This window comes from Aspergillus bombycis (genome assembly GCF_001792695.1).
Source record: "Aspergillus bombycis strain NRRL26010 chromosome Unknown contig00138, whole genome shotgun sequence".
Lineage (NCBI taxonomy): Eukaryota > Fungi > Ascomycota > Eurotiomycetes > Eurotiales > Aspergillaceae > Aspergillus > Aspergillus bombycis.
In genome coordinates this window covers 57,281-79,977 of record NW_019170140.1, presented here as the reverse complement: position 1 = coordinate 79,977, position 22,697 = coordinate 57,281, and the positions used below count along the sequence as shown (strand labels likewise).

The 22,697-nt window shown below is 52.6% G+C and overlaps 8 protein-coding genes across 8 annotated transcripts; 3 read left to right on the top strand and 5 right to left on the bottom strand.

Moving 5' to 3' along the window:
* Positions 1-256: 256 nt before the first annotated feature.
* Positions 257-941, top strand: ABOM_010676 (phosphoglycerate mutase family protein; the record flags this gene model as incomplete). The annotated part of the gene is made up of 2 exons (XM_022537804.1): positions 257-409; positions 543-941. 2 exons carry the CDS (start codon positions 257-259, stop codon positions 939-941), a joined length of 552 nt encoding a protein of 183 aa, XP_022384324.1.
* A 390-nt stretch (positions 942-1,331) lies between these two features.
* On the bottom strand, positions 1,332-2,458 carry ABOM_010675 (mitochondrial 54S ribosomal protein uL22m; the record flags this gene model as incomplete). The annotated part of the gene is made up of 2 exons (XM_022537803.1): positions 1,332-2,335; positions 2,410-2,458. 2 exons carry the CDS (start codon positions 2,456-2,458, stop codon positions 1,332-1,334), a joined length of 1,053 nt encoding a protein of 350 aa, XP_022384322.1.
* A 1,879-nt stretch (positions 2,459-4,337) lies between these two features.
* Positions 4,338-8,333, top strand: ABOM_010674 (U6 snRNP complex subunit PRP24; the record flags this gene model as incomplete). The annotated part of the gene is made up of 3 exons (XM_022537802.1): positions 4,338-6,893; positions 6,954-7,178; positions 7,242-8,333. The coding sequence occupies 3 exons, from the start codon at positions 4,338-4,340 to the stop codon at positions 8,331-8,333; spliced, it is 3,873 nt and encodes a 1,290-aa protein (XP_022384323.1).
* A 1,667-nt stretch (positions 8,334-10,000) lies between these two features.
* ABOM_010673 (uncharacterized protein) lies at positions 10,001-10,821 on the top strand (the record flags this gene model as incomplete). Its single annotated transcript, XM_022537801.1, has 4 exons — positions 10,001-10,100; positions 10,157-10,218; positions 10,301-10,585; positions 10,648-10,821. 4 exons carry the CDS (start codon positions 10,001-10,003, stop codon positions 10,819-10,821), a joined length of 621 nt encoding a protein of 206 aa, XP_022384320.1.
* A 434-nt stretch (positions 10,822-11,255) lies between these two features.
* ABOM_010672 (putative pathogenicity factor) lies at positions 11,256-12,032 on the bottom strand (the record flags this gene model as incomplete). The annotated part of the gene is made up of 1 exon (XM_022537800.1): positions 11,256-12,032. The coding sequence occupies one exon, from the start codon at positions 12,030-12,032 to the stop codon at positions 11,256-11,258; it is 777 nt and encodes a 258-aa protein (XP_022384321.1).
* Positions 12,033-12,675: 643 nt separating this feature from the next.
* ABOM_010671 (uncharacterized protein) lies at positions 12,676-15,507 on the bottom strand (the record flags this gene model as incomplete). Its single annotated transcript, XM_022537799.1, has 3 exons — positions 12,676-13,006; positions 13,057-15,180; positions 15,278-15,507. The coding sequence occupies 3 exons, from the start codon at positions 15,505-15,507 to the stop codon at positions 12,676-12,678; spliced, it is 2,685 nt and encodes an 894-aa protein (XP_022384318.1).
* A 2,029-nt stretch (positions 15,508-17,536) lies between these two features.
* Positions 17,537-19,556, bottom strand: ABOM_010670 (cytochrome P450; the record flags this gene model as incomplete). Its single annotated transcript, XM_022537798.1, has 7 exons — positions 17,537-17,933; positions 18,132-18,352; positions 18,406-18,656; positions 18,712-18,863; positions 18,922-19,116; positions 19,174-19,303; positions 19,361-19,556. 7 exons carry the CDS (start codon positions 19,554-19,556, stop codon positions 17,537-17,539), a joined length of 1,542 nt encoding a protein of 513 aa, XP_022384319.1.
* A 684-nt stretch (positions 19,557-20,240) lies between these two features.
* ABOM_010669 (uncharacterized protein) lies at positions 20,241-22,044 on the bottom strand (the record flags this gene model as incomplete). Its single annotated transcript, XM_022537797.1, has 4 exons — positions 20,241-20,465; positions 20,537-21,042; positions 21,117-21,780; positions 21,850-22,044. 4 exons carry the CDS (start codon positions 22,042-22,044, stop codon positions 20,241-20,243), a joined length of 1,590 nt encoding a protein of 529 aa, XP_022384299.1.
* Between the last annotated feature and the right edge of the window lie 653 nt (positions 22,045-22,697).

Below are 22,697 nucleotides of genomic sequence, written 5' to 3'. Positions count from 1 at the left end.
CCTCTCTCTCTCTCTCTCTCTCTCTCTCTCTCTCTCTCTCTCTCTCTCTCTCTCTCCCTCGTTCATACAAGATCCCACGACCCAATCCCGGTCTAGTTCATTATACCACAGTAACATTCCATATCTTCAACACTAACCCGGTAACCAAAAATTAAAAGTGCTACTGGTCCCTCCAAAACGGCGACGAGACCGGCACCTGGGTCGACGCCCGTCTGACGCCGCTAGGCATCTCCCAAGCCGAAACAGCCAACCAGGCATGGAGAACGCAAATCGCGAAGAAAATCCCCTCCCCACAGGCCTACTACGTGAGCCCCCTGAACCGGTGCCTCGCGACCGCCAGCATCACCTTCAAGGGCCTAGGGCTACCGCATACGGAACCCTTCCAGCCGCTAATCAAAGAGGTGAGTGTGTGTGTCCAGCATTTCACCCCTGCTGTGGTATCATTTGAGCTATCTACGCCCACATCCCTCACGGGATGTATACTATTTCCACGCCAAGATTAGATTGATTGATTGACTAACTAACGAGGTCCGACTAACTAGCTTCTGCGCGAAACACTCGGTCTCCATACCTGTGACAGCCGTTCGAGCAAGACGGCCATCGCGCAGGAATACCCGCTGTACCGGTTCGAAGAAGACTTCGCGGAGGAAGATCCGCTGTACGACCCCGAGCTGCGCGAGTCGGACTCTGCGCGGGATGTCCGGCTCCGCGAGCTCTTGCTCGATGTGTTTGCGCATGATGCGAGTACGGTTGTGTCGTTGACGGCACATTCGGGGGCGATTACGAGTGTGTTGGCGGTGGTGGGGCATCGGCGGTTTGCGCTGATGACTGGGGCGGTTATTCCTGTGCTGGTTAGGGCGGAGAGGGTGGAGGGTCCGACTCCCCCTGTACAGGTTGAACCGCCGACGAGGGCGCCTGTGTGTCCTGGGAGTCGCATCTAGGGCTTGGTTGTGGGGGGGGTGTGGTTAGATCTATTCAATTAATGGGATGTGGTTGGTGAGAGAGCATGTTGATATATGTTGTTGTATATTTCAATATTGTACATGTGTTGAGCTCTGTCCACTACAGGCTCCTTGAGATGTTTGCTCCGCGTCATCCATCACGAATAGTCTGAACAGGGTGGGCCAAGAGAACAACCCAAAGAGACGAGGCGATGGTGAAACTGCGTGTAGATCCAAAGAAATGCCGCAAATAGAAAGAATAATGAACATGCGCTGATTTACCCGCCAGGTGGAGTGCTGACGGTCTAGAATAATACAAGAGACAAACGCCGAAGAAAACCCATCATTTGCCGAGACGAGGCCGGAGATAAACGTCGGGAGAAAAAAAGCTTACCAGCTGTAGTACTGGTTCTGAGCAGAGATCTTCCGGTCAGGCAGCTGTGTCCAGAGCTGAGTCTTGCGCTTGCGCTGCGACACAGCCTCACGGTCCTTCCACTCCCTGATCCGTGTCTTCTCCTCCTTCAGGACGACCGACAGAGATGTGTACGGCGGGCGGAGGAGGTTGATCTGGCCTCGGGCACGGTGGTCGTAATCAACGCCATATGGACCGCGGTTGACCCACGCCTGCTCGATGTAGATGGAGGTCGGGTCGGTGATAGTCTTACGCTCTCCGGACTTCAGAGTGATCGTGATGGGCTTGCGGATGGTCGCCTCGGCGGCACCAAGACCCATGCCGGAGCGGACGACGGCAACGTTCTTCGCATGCTTGAGGTGCTCGAGAACATCCTTGGCAGCCTTCTTCTTGCTGAAACGCATTTGCAGCATGGCTTCGTCAATGTTCTTTCCGGCGATCTGGCGGGCCAAGGGACCGAGCTTCTTGACGGAAGTCTTGAACCAGTGTGACTTGGAGACGGATTCGCGCTCCGTGCGCATGATCTGTTCGGTCTTTGACAGACGTCCTCGACGGCGAACCTCCCGGACGACCATCTTACGCTCCCAACGAATACGTGCCTCGGGACGAGGGTCTAACACCATCTGCATATTGTCGCGGTTGCGGTGTTCCACGCCAGTCTGAACCTCTTCTTCCTCGGCAGGTTCAGCCTCCTGTTTACGGGCAGCCGGTGTACGACCAGATGCAATCAGCTTGGGAGTTGCCTCGTCCTCCGCAAAAATCGAGTCCGCACTCAGGCTACCCTCTCGCTTCTGGGGGGCTGTCCTCCGGTGGACCGTGGGCTTTGCGTCGGACTTGCCGCCGAAGAAGAAGTTCTTGATGGACGACAAGGTGGAGGGCTTCGATTGGGGTTCTTTGTTTCCATTGTCACCATTTTCTTGGGCACGGCGAGGGACAGTATAGGTCAAGGTGCGGCGAGGGATGTAGGTGATGCCGGTCCGGGCTAGAAAGTCGGACCGATGAGAACTCGCCATTGATGGGATGGGGCCATCGGAAAAGAGCTATTGGATGACTTACCTGACCGAGCAAGATGCCCGTAAGGGTTGAAAGCACCAAGAGTGGCCATGGTGACGGACAACCAGCAAGACAGATGAGGCGGGTTGGGGGACGTGACTTCGGAGACCCGATGGAAAAAAGTGTCGAGACGCAAAATGCTTGGCTGCGGATGAGGTTCGTACCGTCCGCCGTAGACGCTCAGGTGCCTTTCGGGGGAGGAAGTGTCAAGCCACAGGATGTCGGGTGAGCCACACATGGAGGTCCGACGTTAAGCCGTCTTCCGAGGATAGGCTCTCATGTGGCTTCTGGAGGTCCATGCATCGCCATGAGGGCTTCCGCCAATCAGGCGGCACGCTCTCCTGTATCATTACCTCATACTCGGACAAGGATGTCGTTCTCGGGAGCTAGGAACTAAACCCTTTTCAGAGCAGCCCTATTCCCATAGTAACAAAAAAATAACAATCCTTTACCTTTTTCTTTACCTCTCCGTCTGTACATACAGTAGTGTCTTTCCAGCAATCCGCAGCCATGCATATACTATGAATATGAGATCGATCGTGATAGTATATGTCCCCTTTGAGCGATTTTCTGGATCTGGACTTTCTTGCGTAATTTCGATCGATTTATTTAACTAACCTACTAAGAGTTCCGTATGATAGATTCCTACTAGTCTCGTGTTCTAGCTCCGTTACACCGTCATCAGTCGGATCGACAAGAGTCTTAGTACTAGGGGCCAAGTTACAGATCACTGCAGACAATAAACCCCATCGTCCGATTGGAGGCACGGCGGTTTCTTTTCGTCATAAATATCAGGGCCAGTGAGGTTTGCTATTCCCATCGGCCCCGGTTGTAATAGTCGCCTTTTTTTTTCTTTTTCTTTTTCTTTTTATTTTTCGTTTTCTTTCTAGGTGTGGTGGTTCGAGTAGTTGGTAGTGATTTAGCTGGTAGACAAGAAATTCGTCGTGGTGGAGGGGAGGAGAGAGCGAAGAGAGGTTTACCGTACGGAGCAGTTTGCAGGTTGACCTGCTGCTGTGCTGTGCTGTTTGTTCTCTCTCTCAGCTATTTTTTTCTACATGCCGAGCTCTCTTCCCTTTCCCTCCTTCGACTGAAGACTCGAGTAGTCTCTTAACTCTACCCATCTCCACCGTGTGTCGATCTAGCGACTACCCTCATCGTCGTCTTTTCCTCGTTTTCCCGTGACTCTTTTTTTCTTTTTCTTCCCCTTTAGCCCTTCAGGGTACCGCGTGTTGCTCTCACGCTTTTTTATTTATTTATTGTATTTTATTTTTTTTTTACACCTGTAGGTTAATTGCGGCATTTCCCCATTCACTCTTCCGCCTTTTCATTCTTTGCATCGCGCCGCTCACCAGCTTGTTTCTTAGCTACTATCTCCCTTCTTATGGTCGGGGTGAATCGTTCCATCCTTCGATAGCTTGTTTCTAAACCCCCCTCCCTTTCGTCTCATTCTCTCTCCCCGGTCGTCTCACTATTCGACCCGAAGCGCCTCACTCTATCAATTCGTCAGCGCCCGGACCACCCGAGCTTCTGCTGTCAAAAGAAAGAGGACAAAGGCTTGAAACAAGAAAAGAAATTTATCCAAAAATTCTGATAACGGAAGAAGAAAGGGAAAAAAAAGAAAAGGAAAAAAAAAAAGGAAAAAAATTTTTCCCTTCATTCTCAATCGACTCTTAGCTCCTTCTTGTTTTGCGGAGCCTATTGTGGTTGAGTTTACCACCCCCCCCTTCGCAAGAAAGAAATTGTGACTGTCCGGTTCCAGAGTCTAGACAGGCTGTGGCCGGGGCAGGAATGGACTCGTTGATGAGGCGACTTCAGGCTATTCTTTGATTTGGTGACTTCTCTTTTTGTCAGGTTCTGGGTCCCACTTTCCCCAGTACCTCAGAAGTAACTGATTCTTCTTACCCGTCTTCAAATCCATATCAAATCCGATGATGGACATTAATTCACTCCTCTCGCCGCAGGAGTCTAATTCCCAATCGGGGCGGTCTTCGCCCTCGGCGGCCCCAACCTCTGCCAGTAACACATCCATCCCGTCCACGGGACCACCTCCAAAACCTCTGCGCAAGAATCGCGCCGGGCAAACCAGACAGGGCATGACCTCATCCCCGCTCGCGCAGCACGTTTTCGCGCCGCCGCATGTCTCAGAACCATCGCCGCCAGCGATAAGCCCGACAGTTGGTCCCAACGTGGGTAGTGGAAGCGGGACTCCTCCGGTGGCAGACTTACCTCCTCCTAGACAGCCGTCGACCCCTGGAATGGACACGCTCGCCGATTTGGCTTCCATGCAGCATCACCAACCTCAGCGCTCGAATGCCCCGCTTCTCAGAAGCACCGAATCGTACGAGTCCCAGCTCTCTCCCTCGACGATGTACCCCCATGTCAGTTCGGTCGCCCACAATACCCCGACGCCACGATCGTCATTCGATATAGCCATGTCGGATGGTCCCAGGGAGGCCGCCCGCAGAAACTATATGGATACATCGTTGGTTCCGAATGCACAGCGGTTGGCAACCGAGCTTTTTGCTCAAATCCAAGAAAACCCTCAGTCGTATGACGCGCATGTCAACTTCGTTCGACTACTCCATGCGGGATTCGTTAACCATGTATATCCACCGAATAACCCCGAGCTTCACGGCGACCCGCGGAACTATGACCTGCTCAAGGATATGCGGACCGCTCGCGAAGAGATGGACAAGCTCTTTGCCATGGGGGAAGACCTCTGGGCAGAGTGGATACAAGATGAAAGCATGCTCGCACAAACCGTGGATGAGCGCATTGCCGTCATGGAGCTCTGCCAACGGTCGGTGGAGGAAGAGTACGGCAGTACGAAGCTTTGGAGTATCTACGGGGAGTGGGTTCTTTATCTCTATAATTCTGCGCACGGTGAGGGTGGCCAACATCAGTGGACGGAAGAGGATCGCATGATCGGTCGCGAGGTTTTCTCCTGGCAGTCGGTTCTAGATGTCTGGCAGAGGGGCGCCGAAGCGACTCGGTGGAGGACTCCCGATAGCCATCTGGTCTGGGATCGGCTGCTCGACCTGCAGGTGCAGGACATCACCCGCAACCCAAGTCAGGAGAAAATTGGCCATGTGCGGAATCTATTCGACATCAGACTGCAAACCCCTCATGCTACCTGGGATCAGACTTTCCAGACGTTCTCGGGTTTTGTTTCCACCTATTATAACGCAAATTACGAAAATATCATGGCAGACACTGCAGGCCGATATGCAACGGCTTGCAAAGAACAGTACTCCGCTCGCGAAGAGTTTGAAATCCGACTCCGTAATGCCGCCGATTCGGGTGACCTCACCCAGGAGTGGACCATCTTCACCGAGTACATTGAGTGGGAAGTCAGCAGCAATCATCGCAACCGTCATTCCAACTTCGAGTTGGTCAACGCTGTCTACCAGCGTGCAGTGCTTCGATTTCCAACCGATGCCAACATGTGGGAGGACTTTGTCATGTTCCTCATCGATGAATCCATGCATGGTAATGCGAACACCACGACGATTTCTACCCTGGAACGGGCAACACGGCACTGCCCGTGTTCCGGTACCCTTTGGTCTCAGTATCTACTCAGCTCCGAACGGGAGGGACAGTCCTTCTCCAAGATTGCCGACATTAAACACAAGGCCACCAGCACTGGTCTCCTCGACGTGGCCGGCATGGAGGAGGTTCTCAAGGTACATACGGCCTGGTGCAGCTACCTCCGTCGGAGAGCCTTCATGTCAGACTCCACCGATGAAGATCTCGACGTCGCCGAGGTTGGCATCCGTTCGGCCATCGAAAGTGTTCAAGAGCTCGGGGAGAAGAAGTACGGTCGGTCTTATCAAGGCGACCCCTTGTTTCGCCTAGAGCGCATCTACATTCGTTACCTGAGTGAAAGTGGCAGCTGGGATAGTGCACGGGAAACCTTCAAGGGTCTGATGGGCCGGCGAGGCAACAGCTACGAGTTCTGGCTTACGTACTACGAATGGGAATTGATCTCATGGAGCAAATTCGTGCAAGGCGAAGCCACCGTTGATGCCGCGCGCCGGACCCCTAACCCCAGCTTTGCGACCGCCGTATTGAAACAAGCTATCAAGCGGACGGACCTGGATTGGCCCGAGAAAATCATGCAAACCTATATCGCACATTGTGAGGATTACGAGGACTCCGATGAATTGCAGCTGGCCATTTTGGAAACTAGGAAGGCCATGCGGGCCATCACGGCTCGGCGAGAACGTGACGCGAGAGAACTGGCCGCACAGCAATCACAACAAGCCACATCAACCGAACAAGCTACGCACCCTGAAAAGAGGAAGCGGGAGGAGGAGGAAGCTAATGTAAATGGGTTGCCTGCTAAAAAGGCTCGCGGGGAGGAGGAAACACCGACTGTGGAAGCAGAGCCAGCGGCCCTTCAGCGCGACCGGGAAAATGCGACGGTGGTGGTGAAGAACTTACCCCATCAGATTACCGAGCATAAAGTTCGACAATTCTTCCGTCATGTACGTTGTGCTTCTTGATCTTCCGTCTGGTAAACTTACAACTAATTGGTAGCATGGCAGTGCGGTACGATAAACAGCGTGAAGATGTTTCCGGGTGACGGGAACTCGGAGGTCGCGGTCATCGAGTTTAATTCAAGGGACGAAGCCCTTGTAGCGCAAACACGCGACCAGAAATCCCTGGATGATACTACCATCGAAGTGCAGATTGGGACATGTTCGACATTATTCGTCACCAACTTTCCCCCGGAGGCAGACGAAAATTACATTCGCGATCTGTTCCGTGAGGTGAGTGTGTTTACATCTCGCTTTTCGACCTCTTTGCTACCTGGCGTTACTGACATATGGCAGTATGGCGAGATCATCGATGTTCGCTTCCCATCTCTTAAATACAATACACATCGGCGCTTCTGTTACGTACAATTTAAGACTTCAGAGGCAGCGCTGAGGGCCACGGGGTTGGATGGGACTACGGTTGGCAAAGGCCTAACGCTCACGGCGAAGATCTCGGACCCTTCTCGGAAACAGGACCGGCATGGTCCTATCTACGAAGGACGGGAGATCCACGTGTCGAATGTAGATTTCAAGGCCAGTGAGCATGATCTCAAGGAGCTCTTCTCGAAGTATGGGACCGTGGAGTTGGTCCGTCTGCCTCGGAAGGTCGACGGTGGCAGCAAGGGCTTCGGTTATGTTGTCTTTTCCACTAAAGAGGAAGCCACGGCCGCTCTGGCTATGGACGGGCAAGAATATCGCTCGCGAACCCTCCACGTGAAGATTTCCGCTCCCCAGAGCACTAAGCGAAGCGCGACCACCATCGTATCTCAAGTTGGGAAATCTCAGTCCCCTGCAGCTGAAGTCAACGGGAGTAAAACATCAGCCGATGCGGACACCCCTAGCAGTGAACGGGCGGCCCGTAGCTTGGGACTGATGAATATTCCCGACACGGTGAACGACGCGCGCATTCGGGCCCTGGTGGAGCCGTACGGCAAATTGATTAAGATTGTCTTACGGCCCGATCACCAGGGGGCCATTGTGGAGTTTGCCGATGTCAATCATGCCGGTCGGGCTTCTTTAGAGCTCGAGGGCCAGGAGATAGCGCCGGGGCGTAAATTGCATGTGGGCACCGTACCGGAGATGTTAAAACAGTCAGCGGAGAATAAGGACGGTCGCGTACAACCGTCCAGCAAGCCGAAGGAGAAGCAAGGGGCATTCCTCCAGCCCACGGGGCCGATCAAGCGACCACCACAACCGGGTTCGCGGGGTGGCCGGCGAGGAGGTCTCGGGGTGAAACGCGCCGTCCCTCGTGGAGAGCACAACGGAGAGAAAACGATGACGACGACGACAATGATGACGACCGACAGCGCCCCCTCCGTGGAAGGGGGGAAGACGAAAAAGAGCAATGATGACTTCCGTGCGATGATCCAGCGGGGTCGCGAGGAGTGAGGTTTGGCGCAACGGATTGCATGGCAGGTTTGGCGTTCCTCCCCAGTCGCTTGCCCTTAATTTTTCTTTGTTTTTTCTTTTTCTATTTCCCTATGTTTCTTATGAAATGAATTGATTTGAGCTCTCTGTCACACATGTCCCCGGTGGGTGCCCTTTCACTTGCATTTGCCATGTTCGTTGTACAAGTACCATGATCAAGTTTTTCGACCTCTATTTTTGCAGCTGGATTTGCAGGTTGCCGTTGACTGTAGATTACTTTGATGTATCTTTGTCCTCTTTGTTCCTGCGGGCTCTTCCCTTTGCTTTCTTTATCCACCATTATTTTTTGATGTCACTACCTAGTTAGTAGTCGTTGCTAGATAACCCGGGAAGACGTATACCGTCTCCCATCGGAATGAATCCGCGAATCTCGTTCATGGCTGCCTTGCCGTTGGTTAGTAGTAGTCCTCCTATGGTACCTGGATCTTTACGATCACAGGCACCCACCATCGTTAGACTCCAGGAGGGTTGACTTCGTTAATTGCTTCCCGCGCACCCCCTCCTCAAGCTCACAGCAGACGTTCTCATGATAGGACACGCCATGTAACGTGACGTCAATGCGCATGTGTGTTGTACCTGATACCCATGATGCGACGAAGATGAATCCAGTCTACGACTACTAGTAGGGCCATTTACCGATTCGACAAATGTTTCGCGATAGTTAGTTAGAACGACCGGCTTTAGTCACGACATTTTTAGAACCATTACTGGCCAGAGCTTGGGCGAAATGACAAGACTACTAGTTGATGGGGACGAAGGAATTAGAGTTGATATCTTACCGTCCAAAGCGGGGGGCGCTTGGACCGATCCTGAGGGATTTTCTCGTATGCAATCCTCCGTATCAGACCTGGAAGAAACTCAACTGGTCAGGTATAAACGATCTTTGGTCGGTGAGTTATGATCGGACGGTGGATTTGAGGAAAGGGGGGGGGGGGGGGGGAAAGTGTCCTGTCCCGGTCGGGTGGACACTCCAGTCCATACAGACATATGTATGTACATCCACTCCATACCATCATACCATCCAGTGGTATGGTATGGGTGTATGTACCGCACAACGGGCGACGATCGTGAGTCCAAGTCACCTGCTCCTCCATACTTACCTTTTTTATTTTTTTTTTATCGATCCAAGGAACAAAAAATTCTTACGGTTCCTTTGTGATTTTTCGTTCTTCTCTTCTCGTGACCGTCTAGCTTTAAATCAGTAATTGCCGTTGAATGCTGGAGGTCTCTAGAATCAAATTCCGAGACTCGACGGTGTACAGATTGACCCATTGAATTGATTGCAAACAAGCTGCAAGCTCCGCGTGGTATCACCTGGCCTGGGGAGATACCTCAGGCAGGAACCCAACTTAATCGCTCTCCCTCGCCCATTGAACCCAGAAGAACTTCTTCTCCCTCCCTCTCCTTCTCTCCCTCCATGACACATTAAAATTATCCCACTAACAGTACTAACCTTTATCCCCCGGGTTGGAACGTCTCTACATTTTCTGAGTGGATTAAATTTCCCGTAATCCACCCTCGAGACCTGTCATTTTATCTCCCCGATCGGCCGGTCGCCGCGATCGCTCAAGTCTTACTCCCTCTGTCGTCATTCATATCAGATATTATATATACTCCCTTCCCCCACGATGGATTTCCATCTAGTGCCGCGCGGCGAGGACCGAAACTACACGGGCTTTCTAACGAAGACCATTGTCTACATATCATCATTGATTGTCTTTCTAGCTTGTAAGTGCTCCCGTCGCAACCGCACGGGTATGACGACAGACTGACGGGGAAGGCAGCATTCGGCTTAACCATATCGTCCATTGTGGTCCCAAAATGGGTCAGTTATCAGAACGATCAGGTGCGGATCCACTCCTACTCTCTCTCTCTCTCCTTGTCTTCTTGCCTTGATCAGCATGCGTGCTCACCCTTCATCCATCTAGATCTGGTATTCATACGGCCTCCATCGGCGCTGTTCCTCAGTCACCGATGCCTGCGTTAGTTTCCCCCAGCAGGACGATTGTAGTGGCCGGGGCCGCTATTTCTGTTCTATGTGGCGCTCCGTGGGCTTCCTTATGTCCTTTGCCGTCGTTCTGGAGGGCATGAGTATTGTCGCCTACCTGATCATATTGTCCGGTGGGAAGCGATTGCGGGAATCCGGGTGGAAGGTTCTCAGTTTGCTGATCGTGTTATCGGCCGTCGTACAGGCGGCGAGCATGTCGATTGTGGTAGGTTTTGGTCGATCTGGCCGGCTGAAAAATGTGATGCGTGCTAAATATTTCTGCTTCAGGCCTATTTATATGACCATGACACGCGGTTTTTCCCCGGTTGGAGACTGGACGAGTCCTGGGTGTATTGCATCCTCAGCTGGTGCATTAGCTTGCTCTGTGCGGCGGCCCTGATTGTTGCCGGTCGCGTGCTGCCGTCAGAAGGTGGCTATGAATTGATTCCTGACCATTCTTAATTCAGTTCTTATGGAGACGATTTGTCAACGGTGGCACGATTCGATATACGTTTACGGTGGTGCATCTGTGATTCGCGGCTCTGCATCTTTCTGCAGCTTTCCTTCTTTTCCCTATTTCTGCATTCTTTTTAGCCCGGTGGTTTTTCGCTCTTTTTGAATGTACATACAGACTAGATGTCTACGAGTAATGTTTATGACACGTGAGTTTCTGTCCAAAGGATGACACCGACTGACTTCAACATCACACTGTCCAGGGCTGACTAAAGAACAGGAATGCAACCTGACGAGTTGTTCTAATCCATCTCACCTTCAGAATGAAAGAAAGAGAAAAAAAAAGTCCAATCAATCTCAACCATGAACCCTCTTCACAGCCCCCTTCCCATTAACCCTAGAACCCTTCTTCCCATTTCCATTCCCTCTACCTGCATCCCTTCTCACACCCCGCCTCTTCGTCGCCGGAGCAAGACCCAAGACTGAAACGTTGGTAAAAGCTCAATATCCGGAAACACGATCCGACGAGCCGGCACGCCCCGTCCGCGCAGAGAATCCATATCCTCGCGCACCCGACGGACCAGGCCGCGCAAATCCGCAAAAGACTTATCCCGACCAACCTCCCTCAGAAGCCAGCCGGGCACAGGCGAAGCCACAATGGTTGGTTTCCTGCGCCTGCCACATTGGTCCTGCACGCCATGGCCCCCCACAGGAGTAAACCCAGAAGAGGCAGACGACGAGCCCGAACCAGACGAGGGCGTAGTAGTAGGATCCGACTCGTCCCCGTCTTCACCTTCCCTATAATCCTTACAACAACCCCCAGAATACCGATCCCCAGCACCAGTAGTAGTAGCCGCGGCAGAAATAACCTCCTCTCCTCCATCCTCCCCTTTCAACCTCTGCACCTCTCTCTTCCTCAACACAACCTCCCACCCGGACACTCCACCCCACCTCTCCATGCGCCCAAGCACAACCATCAACAACTCGCACTGCGTCACCGGCCACTCGACCCGATACCGCGCGCGCTGGTAATGCTGTCGACAGTAATGCACCCACACATGGTCCGGGAACCGCTTCGTGGCGTACTTATTGCGGCCGAAGATATGGGAGATGACTTTCCGGCGCGGGTTGTTGGTTTTCCCGTCGTCGGTTGCAGGGCATGGGGTTGTGAATTCGCAGGGTGGACGAGGCTGTTCGTCTTGGGTTTCTTTTTGGTACATTTTTCTTTTTATTCCTCCTTCTTCTTTTTCTTTTTGTCTGTTAAGGGGTAGGTTCTCTTTAGTTGTTTTGTTTTTTTTTTTTTGGATGGATGGCTTTGTTGGGGGGATATGGTATGATGGGAGGGCTCTTTCTTTTTACGCTTATATATGGGGTTTTATGTGGCGAATTGTTCGCGAGGGTGGTGTTTTCATTGGAGAGGGGAAGTGATATGCTGGTGCCTGGTTGGGAGGGATAGGATTTCTGGTGGGTGGGTTGGAGACAAAGGGGGTTCTTCTTTTTCTTCACTGTTGGGTTGTTGGTCTTGGTGAGGGTTTGTAGATTCCTGGATGCGATAGGCGGTACCGTGGTCACGGCGAATCAGAGATGAATGGACCAAGAATTCAGTCGTTAAGTAATCCAATGCAATGCGAATCGTCTTTTATATTCGTGATCATGCTCCAACTCATATCACCCTAACCAGTGCCAAATATCAATCTGCGTATGTATAGATATCTCTGTGTATAAACCTGAACGCCGCCCGAAAAAAAAAAGAATCCCAGAAACCACATTCGTACATTTTTCATTCTCCATGCAGTCTTAGAGGCCAAATCGAAAAGGAAAAAAAAAGATAAAAAGAAAAGTTCATCAAGTCATAGATCGAAATCAGGCAGCGTAGCCTGCAGGCAGTCTGGGGACGTATCTCCTGAGTGCCCGTTGGTTGTTGTATCCCACAGACCCAATGTCGATGGTATTCAACTCTCGACTCAGCGCATCCATTCCCTGGTTACCGCCCGTCACGGGATAGCCCTGGGGAGTACCACCCATCACCGGGTAGTTCTGGTTCATCGGTTGGGCAATCGGCACCTTGGCTGGAATGGGCGGGCCGGCGTTGACCGGGGCGTACAAGCTCGACGGGGAGTGACCACGTGGAGATGGGGAGACAGACGCTCGGTGAGAGGGGGCTGCGTTCGGGGAACTCATTGTCCGCCCGTGTCTGTATGGAGAGAGTGCGCGACCACGGTTCTCCCCGGGCGAGGTTCGAACAGCAGGATCCGCCAAGTATGATTGGGGACGTCTATATCCTCCGTCCACCACGGGCCGGGACCGTGGTGCAAACTCCCGAACAGGCGGTGGCGCCGGGCTCCTCTTTCGTGGGACATTCTTGAAACGGACCACCACCCTGCTTTCTTGGTCTTCCGTTCTGGTTCCGGGGCCCAAGTATCGGTCGGGAGGTGGTCAGAGGGATCGATCTCTCGACCATCATCACCGATGATCGGGCCTGGGTCCCGCGCGGCTTCCCTCTCAGACCGTCGGGCGGCGTCCATCGCCTCGGCTGGTGTTTCATATGCCGGAGCTGGGTCCCGGAGGACCGCCGCGCGAGCTGCGTTGGGATTAAAGGCATCAAACGAATCCGGCGAGAAGGGGATTTGAGAAGCTTCCCGGTCGCCGAGGGGTGGTGGCCGGGGACTGACCGATTTCCGGCGAGGGACAAGACGGGTCTCCGATGAATGGGCTGATCCTCTACTGATCAGTGAACGGCGGTCGTCCATGATCGGCGGGGAAGGTTCTACGGGGTAAGGCACGATCATGGACGTCGGCTCGGGTGGCATGATGATCTCTTCGATCAGCTCACTGCGTCTTCGGCTCTGGCGCCGTTCATGTTCGGCGCGGTCCGCCTCGGCCTCTGCAATGGCGGGATCAAACCCGGCGACTAGACTGGGGGGCACGGACGGGCCGTTCGTATGTGGGGGGAGGTCCTGCATCCGGCCCCCGTCGGACTGCATGTGCGACGGCTGCGACATGTTGATTTCTTGGGAGGTCCGAGGGGTTGCAAACTCTGGCGAGTAAGCTTGGTACGAAGGGGTTGGTGACGGTACTAACTGCTGACTGGTCTGCACCAGGCCGGATCGATGAACCGGAGGCGGAGGTGGAGGGCCCTCCTCTTCTTCGTCTTCCACTCGGGGCTGCATTGTTGCATACTCTGCCGGCAGGCTTTCACGACTACTAGGAGGGCGGATGGGGCTGGTGTCTTTGAGCAAGGAGTTGCTATGCGGGCGATAACGAGGTTCCGTTTCCACCGGGTGGGATCCATATTCTACCTGAGGTTCACGGATACTCGCCGGGGAGCGTTGCCTATACCGGGAGACTTGCTGTACCTGCGCTATTTCGTTGGGCACATACTGCTCCGGGGAAGCGAATGCATAATGGTTGCTGTGGTGGCTGCTCGGACGCGGTGGTGTTGCCTCTGACATGGGCGCATACATCTCCGGTCCTGATCGACTTGTTGGCCGGTCATGCCTAGAAGTGCGAAAGTCCGGGGGCGGTGCATTGCCATATCCAGACCGCGGTCGTGCGTGAGAGCGTGTATCATACGGGTCTGGTCTTTCACGGTATGAATGGTACGATACTTCCTGCGGATGACGCCTAGGTGGAGGTGGAGCCTGATGGGGTGGATTACTCCAGTCTCGGTGGAGATCATCAGGAGTTTCATAGGCTCTCCCAGGGTGCGAGGCTGTCCCCGGTGGTGGACCATGTGCTACCGCATCAAAGGGGACCTCGGAAGGCCCTGAATGTCGTGACGAGTGGCGTGTATATTCCACTGGGGACGGCGAAGAGTGAGAGTAGTCATGGGTTGGGAGGGGTGGAGTGGAATGAGTGTGCTCCGGAGTCGGTCGAGGGGGTGATTGGGCCGGTACTGGAGGAGCTGAAGCAATCTTCTCTGGAAGCGCAGGACGTGCCGGAGCTGACCCCGGAGGACCACTGGGCAGTGGACGTCGCTTGACTTCTTTCAATTGTCGGGGTCCTGATAGAGACGAAGAGGAGCTGATTGGTGCTGGACTCGATCTTGAGCTTAAGCTTGAGCTTGAGGCGCTCGGTTTACCGTGGACGTTGACCTTCTCCACCGCTTGTGTACGTCGTTCAATCACCGCCTCATCTTCTGGTCTAGTGTCGTAGTAAGTCATCTCGATACGGACTTCACCGGCATACTTCCCACGAAATTGCAATGGATGCCAGTGATCACTCTGGCTACCTCCGGGGATGATCAAGTCTTTCAGATCAATCCAGGTCTCCCCGATGAGGTCGGTTCTTTTGTCGTCGTTGAATATGGTTACCTTGAGTCTAAAATAGTCTGGTGACTCATGTACGGTAAATCGAAGTTCTTGATCCCTAGAAAATGTCAACATGCGCTGGTCGAGACCATGTAGTTCGGAAGAGAAGGGAGAGACGAGACTGCGATCAAACAAAGGAAATTTTTGGCGCCTACCATCTCGGCGTTTGGCCTCCTCGCAAGTCAGTGTCGGTTTTCTTAGCTTCTTTCCCTAAACGAGCCGCACAATAGGGATTTTGCTTCCCCATTGTCTTTCTGTTGGGAAGGTTCTTCGCTCGGTCCACGACGAGAACCAGAGTTCCAATAGCAGGCCCATCGACGGACATATCTGCGTAGATGCCGGCAGCATGGTTGATCATGGACAACCGGGGCGGTTTGGAGGCCATGTTATAATGACTGTCAATTGACAAGTCGCCCGAGAGAAACGGAGGGCAATTAATCAACGGAATGCGATATCACTGGAAGCCACCGCATTCGTCGCAACGAAAACAATCTGCGGACTTGGGGGACAAGTGTAGTAGTACAATAATACAAGGGATCTATGCAACCAACGGCCACAATAACAAATAGAAGGAATACCAATGGTGCCCGTCCACACCGGAGTCTTTTTTTTTTCTTTACGACAGGGGCTTAGCACCTGCAGGGGGGGAGTTGATAAACCAAAGACACAAAGGCCCGATCGAGGAGGAAGAGGAAAGGATGAGATGAAGATGAAGAAAGGGAGGGGAAACCAAACAAGACTTGTCGATAAGCCGATCTGAGCGATATGGAAAGTCAGTCTGGTACCAATCTTACGTTATTACGCCCGATGAGCCGGCTGATTGGTTGCAGGGCGGGCGCATGGGTCAGGTGCTGGGTATTGGGGTGGCTGGGGGTGGCTGGGAATTCATCCTGATTAGTGGAGATCTTGTGTTCCTGCATGCAAAAGCTGTGGAAGCTGAACGACCTTCCCCAGTTCGGCCTAGCGCCCTGTATTTATCGGTCGCTGTTTCCGATACAACTGGATTTTCCATCGTTTCAGAGTTTTTGACGCAACAGGCCTCACACTTGTATTTGCATCGTATATCCAGCCACGCTCAATTTCACCAGAACATGAATCCACTTTGCAAACCAAATTCCTTGTCATCGTCATCGTCAGGCGCACACTTAGCGCCCGAGCCGTCGTGAGACCATACAGCATTCCTGCCGAGTGTCGCAGTGCCCACAGCAGGTCTCCACCTTGAAATGTGGGCTGCATACCTTAATACATGGACTCCGTTTTCTGGCTTCACAGCACGACGAGCGATGCATGCTCTCCTCCACCTCGTGAGCTGTCACTGTAGGTCTCACAGCTCAACGACTCCATCTCGAATCCGGTCACCCAGATTGATCAGCCCGGTATCTCAATCGCGGTGGGAAATGCGCTCGGAAATCCGTGTCCGCTCAGAGTTGAAATTCGGTTGCCTGTCTCAGCTGCATACGTCTACTAATTTCCACAGCCACGATATCAGGCAGTGATGTTTTGAACGATGATCGCACTCCACTCAATGCTATAATTAAACTTCTACGGGAGAATCCCGGCAAGTTTAGTCGGTCTGACAGAAGGTAAACTTGCCTTGTCGTCCGCCAACATAGACGGCAGAGTTTATGGGGTCGGTGGGAAAGTGTATGCAACAACCTGCATCATGTCAGACAACAATATATTTCCGGAGTCTCCTCCGTGATGCTCGGCCCCCATCACCAACTCGGTGTCTATTGTCCGTGAACAGGCGGTCGGGAATATCACACCACATACCTCGCTGGACGGTCTGGAACAAATATCTCAACGAGATTATCTCCCTGTCCACGTGGGTCGCCGCATTAGCTGAACTCTGGATGTTGACCGCATTCTTGGAATCTGGCCTGGAATGTGCAAGTCCGCGGCTTCGGAATTGACCTGACCGTTGGAAATGCATCATTCAACACTTTAAATAGCCTCCTTACATCGAATTGGGGATGTGGTTTAGTGGTATAATGTTCGCTTAGCATGTGAAAGGTCCGGGGTTCAATTCCCCGCATCTCCATATTTTTTTCTCCCCTAATCTTTCCAACCGCCTCGAGGGATACTTTCTGAGTGTCGCTACGCCTCTTTTTTCCTGGGTTGGTTTGCGCCAAAGTATGTCTTCTGGTGGTCACATCTAGGCCCCGTGTTGTTCCTCGACCCCGCATACATGCTCATTCCAAAGCTCAAATCACTTATTAAGGCACCGGTTTCGATTTGTGACAGGTCCTCTGGGACCATGGAACACCATCCGTATTTTAGTGGAGACACCGTGCAGAATATAATGTTCCCGAATGAGAACCATGAACGGCACCATACCTCCAAGATATGAAAGGAGAAGCCAAAAGAAAAAAAAGTCTCCATTCTTCAAAGAACCCCAATACCCACGTTAAGCATCACCGACCTATCTCCGTAAGTTCTTCAGCATGGCTCTTTTCCCACGGATGTTGGGTTTCCACAGCCCGAATGAGCGCCTCATACCGCGGGCTACGCGGCGTGATCGTAACCTTGTATGGCATCGGGTGACTGATCGCACTCGCTTGATATTCGGCCCGTAGGTTAACCTCCTTGCCATTTTGAGTCGGCTTAGTGATGGCAAAGGCTGCCACCGATTGAGCAATGGAGATATACAGGTTCGCATCGGCTAGTGTGCGGCCTGGACATACACGGCGGCCGAACCCGAAGACAAAGTAATACGGATTGGCCTCTGGGTCGTGTCCTTCGTAGCTTAGGAAGCGTTCTGGCTTAAAGGCGTGAGGATCTGGGTAGGTACTGGGGTCGTGCGTAAAAGCCCTGAATGAAGTTAGTGGAAATGGCTGACTATGCGCAACTTGATTTGTCTCCCAAGAACAGCTTGTCGTGTTCAATTGGGTACTCATTTGAACAAAAGGATTGAGGCGATGTTTATAGAGTAGGTACCGCAAACAGGACGAGACGCACCAGACATTCGGGACCATCAGAGTCCCTTTTGGAAATGTATACCCTTCATACCTGTCGTCCTGAACGGAAGTGTGCGCGGTACCCATTGGGAGCACTGGATGCCACCGCAGGATTTCTTTGACCATGGCATTGATATACGGGAGATTCTCACGATCCTGGAAACTAGGTAGACGGTCTGGCCCTACCACACGATCAATTTCCGCTTGCGCCTTCCGTTGGGCCTCGGGGAAGAGCGCCATCACAAGGAAGAAACTAGACATGGCGGATACAGTCTGGCATCAGTCAGCGTTAGTTGGCGTGCAATGGGGCAGGAATATATACATACCGTATCAGATCCCCCACCATAGAGCGACGCAGCAGCCCACTTTATCACCGTTTCTTCATACGACCCGGACCCAGGCTGGTTCTTATTATTCTGGAGTAACCCGGCGACAAAAGAGGGCTCAACGTCTTGCTGAGCCAGTTTATGTTTCACAAATGCATAGGGCACATCGCTGAAAGCCGCAACACTCTTTCGGAATTGCTTGGCCATTCGTGCAAACTGAGCCCCCGGAAACCATGTAGGTACGTGTTTCACTGATATATAAGTCAACTCCAGCATTGCCAAGAGATGTTACGCCCGTCCACTTACAGATGGGAATAAAATCCACTGCCCACGTCCCGGGAAGAATCGCCAACCCAAAAGTAGCCATAGCATCATCAGCGAGGTCAACGAGGGGGTCATGCCCATGTGGCTCAATCGTATAGCCATATGCGACTTTTAAAACAATAGCACCGGCCTCTCTAGCGGCTTTGTCAGTAGACATACTTATGACCTCGGACAGGACAGCGCAAACCATACTTGCGTATATGCTGAAGGAGGTTATCCGGGTCCTCCAGCACGCGAAGTAGGAACCGACGAACCTCAAGACTCTGCACCGCGTTGAATCGAGACACAGCCGTCCTCGACCCAATCTGATGGCCCAAGGCCTTCCGCATGTCCTTAAACGAAGGATCGGAATATTCCAAGGTGCCTAGAATCTGACCCCAACCGGCCCTAGGCGGGTGTCAGCCATTGCCGCGTGCAAGGATGTCAGTCAAGATGAAGGCAAACATTTTACCGAAGTTCCAACTAGGTCTGGAGGACCAGATGGAAGAGCGCTTTTCGAGAATTTCTCGTGCGAAGCGGGCGTCATTGAGGATGACGATATTGTCGCTGAATATGCTCAATGAGCTAATTGGACCTGTTCAATGTTACTATCTGCCCGAAGAGGGCGGGCATTTACATGTGTCGCATCTACCGTAGAGGTCTTTGTGCTTCAGCCAGTATTCCCAATCACGCACATCGTGGGATGGCAGGTCCGTTAGGTTGCCGATTATTGGTTTTCGGGGAGGACCTGGTGGTAAGACTCCCAGAGACTGCTTTTTGCCCAAGAGAGATCGAACGAGATATAACCCAACAAGGCTAACTGTGAGAAGTAGAAGTATAGAGACCATGGTGGGTGTACAGCCTTTTGTCCGGCTGCTTTCTGCTGTGTATAGAGCTTCGCGCAGACAAGAAGGAAAACGAGAATATCCCCGGTCGCGGAGTAAGGCCAGAAAAGAGTCTTATTAGGTTATCGAAGAAAGAGACTTATGGGGCAGAAAACCGGTTCATGGGCGTACTTTTTCTGGTACGAAGTGTCATGGACGCATTGATCATTTTATGCTATGAGCGAATCATCTTTGGGTCTTGTCGTATATCCAATGAACGCGTGTCATTCATAATTATGCGAAGTTTAAGATGCATCAGTTCGTCCTGATCTTCAGCTTATCCATGTGTCATTGGCTCACAATACCAGCACTTATTCTGCAGGATCCGAGATGAAGTGACACATCACATCACTTACATCTCTGCAGCTGTAAGGGATGCAGCTCTCGCGAGCCTGAATGAACCACCTGCAGACCAGACTCACTTCTCTAGTTCTGGACCTTTGAATTGGCAAACAATTGGAGGAGTTTCCCACGCGGGTTACTTTACTCTTTTCTGCTCCTCCCATGGTGGTTTGGATATGCACATATAGGTCTAGTTATGATCCTGTCTCGCGAAGCGACTACCCAACATAGCGATAGTAGAACGGTCGTCTAAAATCAACCACAGCACAGATATGCAACCGAATATACTCCCATATCCACCCTAGACTACATATCCAAGGTATGTTTATGACCCTGCGCATTGACAGCATCAATTCTAGCCGCCTCCCCAATAAGACACTGATAGGACGCGAACTTGCGAGCCGAGACCCCGGCAGCGAAGATCTCATCCAACTCCTCCAGGGAGCGACCCTTCATCTCGGGGATAAAGAAGTAGAAGAAGACGACACAGGCCAGGTTGGACGCAGCCCAGATATAGCCGTAGCGGGCGCCCTACATACCAAATCCGTGTGAGTTTCGAGCCCGAGAAACAGCGAACCCAGGAAGGAGACAGACAAACTCACCCAATTCAAATGCTCCGGGTTAATAAAGTACGGCGTACAGAAGTTCACCAACCAAGCCAGCAGGTAGCCCAGCGACGTGGCCGTGCCGACGGTCCACGCGCGCAGTCTCGAGCTGACCAGCTCCGTCGCGACGGGGTAGCTCGCGGCACCCACGCAGCCGTTGTAAAAGAACATGAACGGCGCCGTGAAGGCTACCAGGGCCTGACCGGTAGGGAGAGAGTTGGAGCTCACGGTGGCGGCGATGGCGCTTCCGAGTTGGCAGAGTCCGCAGGCGATGGCGCCCAGCATGAGGATTGCGCGCCGGCCGAGCCAGTTGCGGATGGCGTACATGCCGATGTTGACGCCCAGGAAGCCGAAGCAGGTGTTCATGATCGAGAACTCGAAGGCTTTGGTGATCCCGGAGACGGTGAAGAAGTACGTTTGGTAGCCGATGAGGAACCACACGCCGGACGCCGATTGGCAGCCGATCATGCAGTAGCAGAGGATTGTGCGGCGGAGATCGATCCCTGTTTCCGTTTGTGTATGTAAGGGTGTCTGTTTCTTTCGAGATGGATGGAAGGGAATGAATGGTGCAACTCACCCCGGAACATGTCTAACGCTGTAACGGTACCCTGCTCGCGTCTTTCTTCCTCGACGCCCTTGATCATCTCCGCCCATTCTAGTTCTAGAAGAGATGGGGCCGTCTCGTCGCCACTTTCGTCACCGCTGGATGATGCACGGAGGGTAGCGTAGCTGGTGCCGCGAAGCTGTTCAAGCGCTTGTCTCGCCGCTGGGACTTTACCCCGATGGAGAAGCCACCGCGGACTCTCGGGGACGAAGAACAACGCCATGAAGAGAAACGTGGGGACGATGTATAGACAGGCCAAGGGAATCCGATATGAAAGGCGGTCCATCCTCTCCTTCGTCTTGTTGTCCACCGCAGCGCCAAGAATACTACCGATGTTCACCCAGTACGCGAACAGAGCAACCATCACGCCGCGCAGATGGGCCGGTGATGCCTCTGCAGTGTAGATGTTGGAGAATGTAACCAGGAACCCATTCGCGAATCCTAGCAGTAGTCGTCCAACGTATAGCGGTCCTGCCGAAGGGGCGCCTATTTGGATGGCGCATGCGATGGCGTTGACGATGCACGCGAGCCACAGGGCATGCCGGCGGCCTAGGTAGGCTGAGAAGAGGCCTGCTACCAGAGAAGAGACGAAGGAGCCCAGGGTGAGGAGCGATGTTATCAGCTGTTGTACTGTGCTCTACGTGCATTGGGTGTCTGTTAGCTTGTGTGTGTGTGCGTTGCTCTGAAAGAGGAGATATAATCTCACGTCAATTGCATATCCTGTATCAGAGCCTGGATCTGCGTATCCGAATACTTTGAGGAAGCCCGGCATAGCCTGGAGAGATCCAATGGCAGCCAGGTCAAATCCATATTGCAGGTTGGCCATCGAGACCAGAGAGCAGAGGAACAGGCATTTTCGGTTCTGCCATAACGTTGTCGTGGATATACTAAGCTCTGCCATGATGGTTCCGAAAGGCAAGCCTTTACTATATTTACGAGAGAGAATTGCAATATCAGCCACGGTCTCCAGGCCAGAGGGCAGCGCCACTTCCTTTTCAAGGTGTATCCCCACATATCGATTCGTAGCTCCGGCTATAAAAGACTCTGCCGAGAACTTGAAAGTCATTCACCAGTGTCTGACTCCGAGGTCCCCGGCGATAGCGGTCTTTTGGGATGCCCATGACTCAGTCGGATCATTTATCGAGATCACGCAAATGTCCTTCTTCTCAGAGATCGGCTGGAATTACCCCACAAGCCCCGCAAATGCGCTCCGAACATCTGCCGTAGCGGGTGGAATAGATTAGGGTTGATCGACAGATAGGAGGATATCAATCAAGCAAGGGCATTATGTTAACCTGAACATAGACACATTGTGATGTGGCTGATCATGGTGTCTTTTTTCTATGACTGCAAATCCCAACACACAACAGAGAAGCAAGATAACGACAGCTCTGGGACTACAATTACTGCCCATAACGTGAGGCTATACCAATCCTTTCCCCAGACTTCTGCAAGCAGCGCAGGATGTGGGGTACGTTCAGCAGTAGCCGGATTCCCGCCACATGTGCCGCCACTTTGGAGTCCCAATCGCCATGTCGATTTCACAACGAGCTT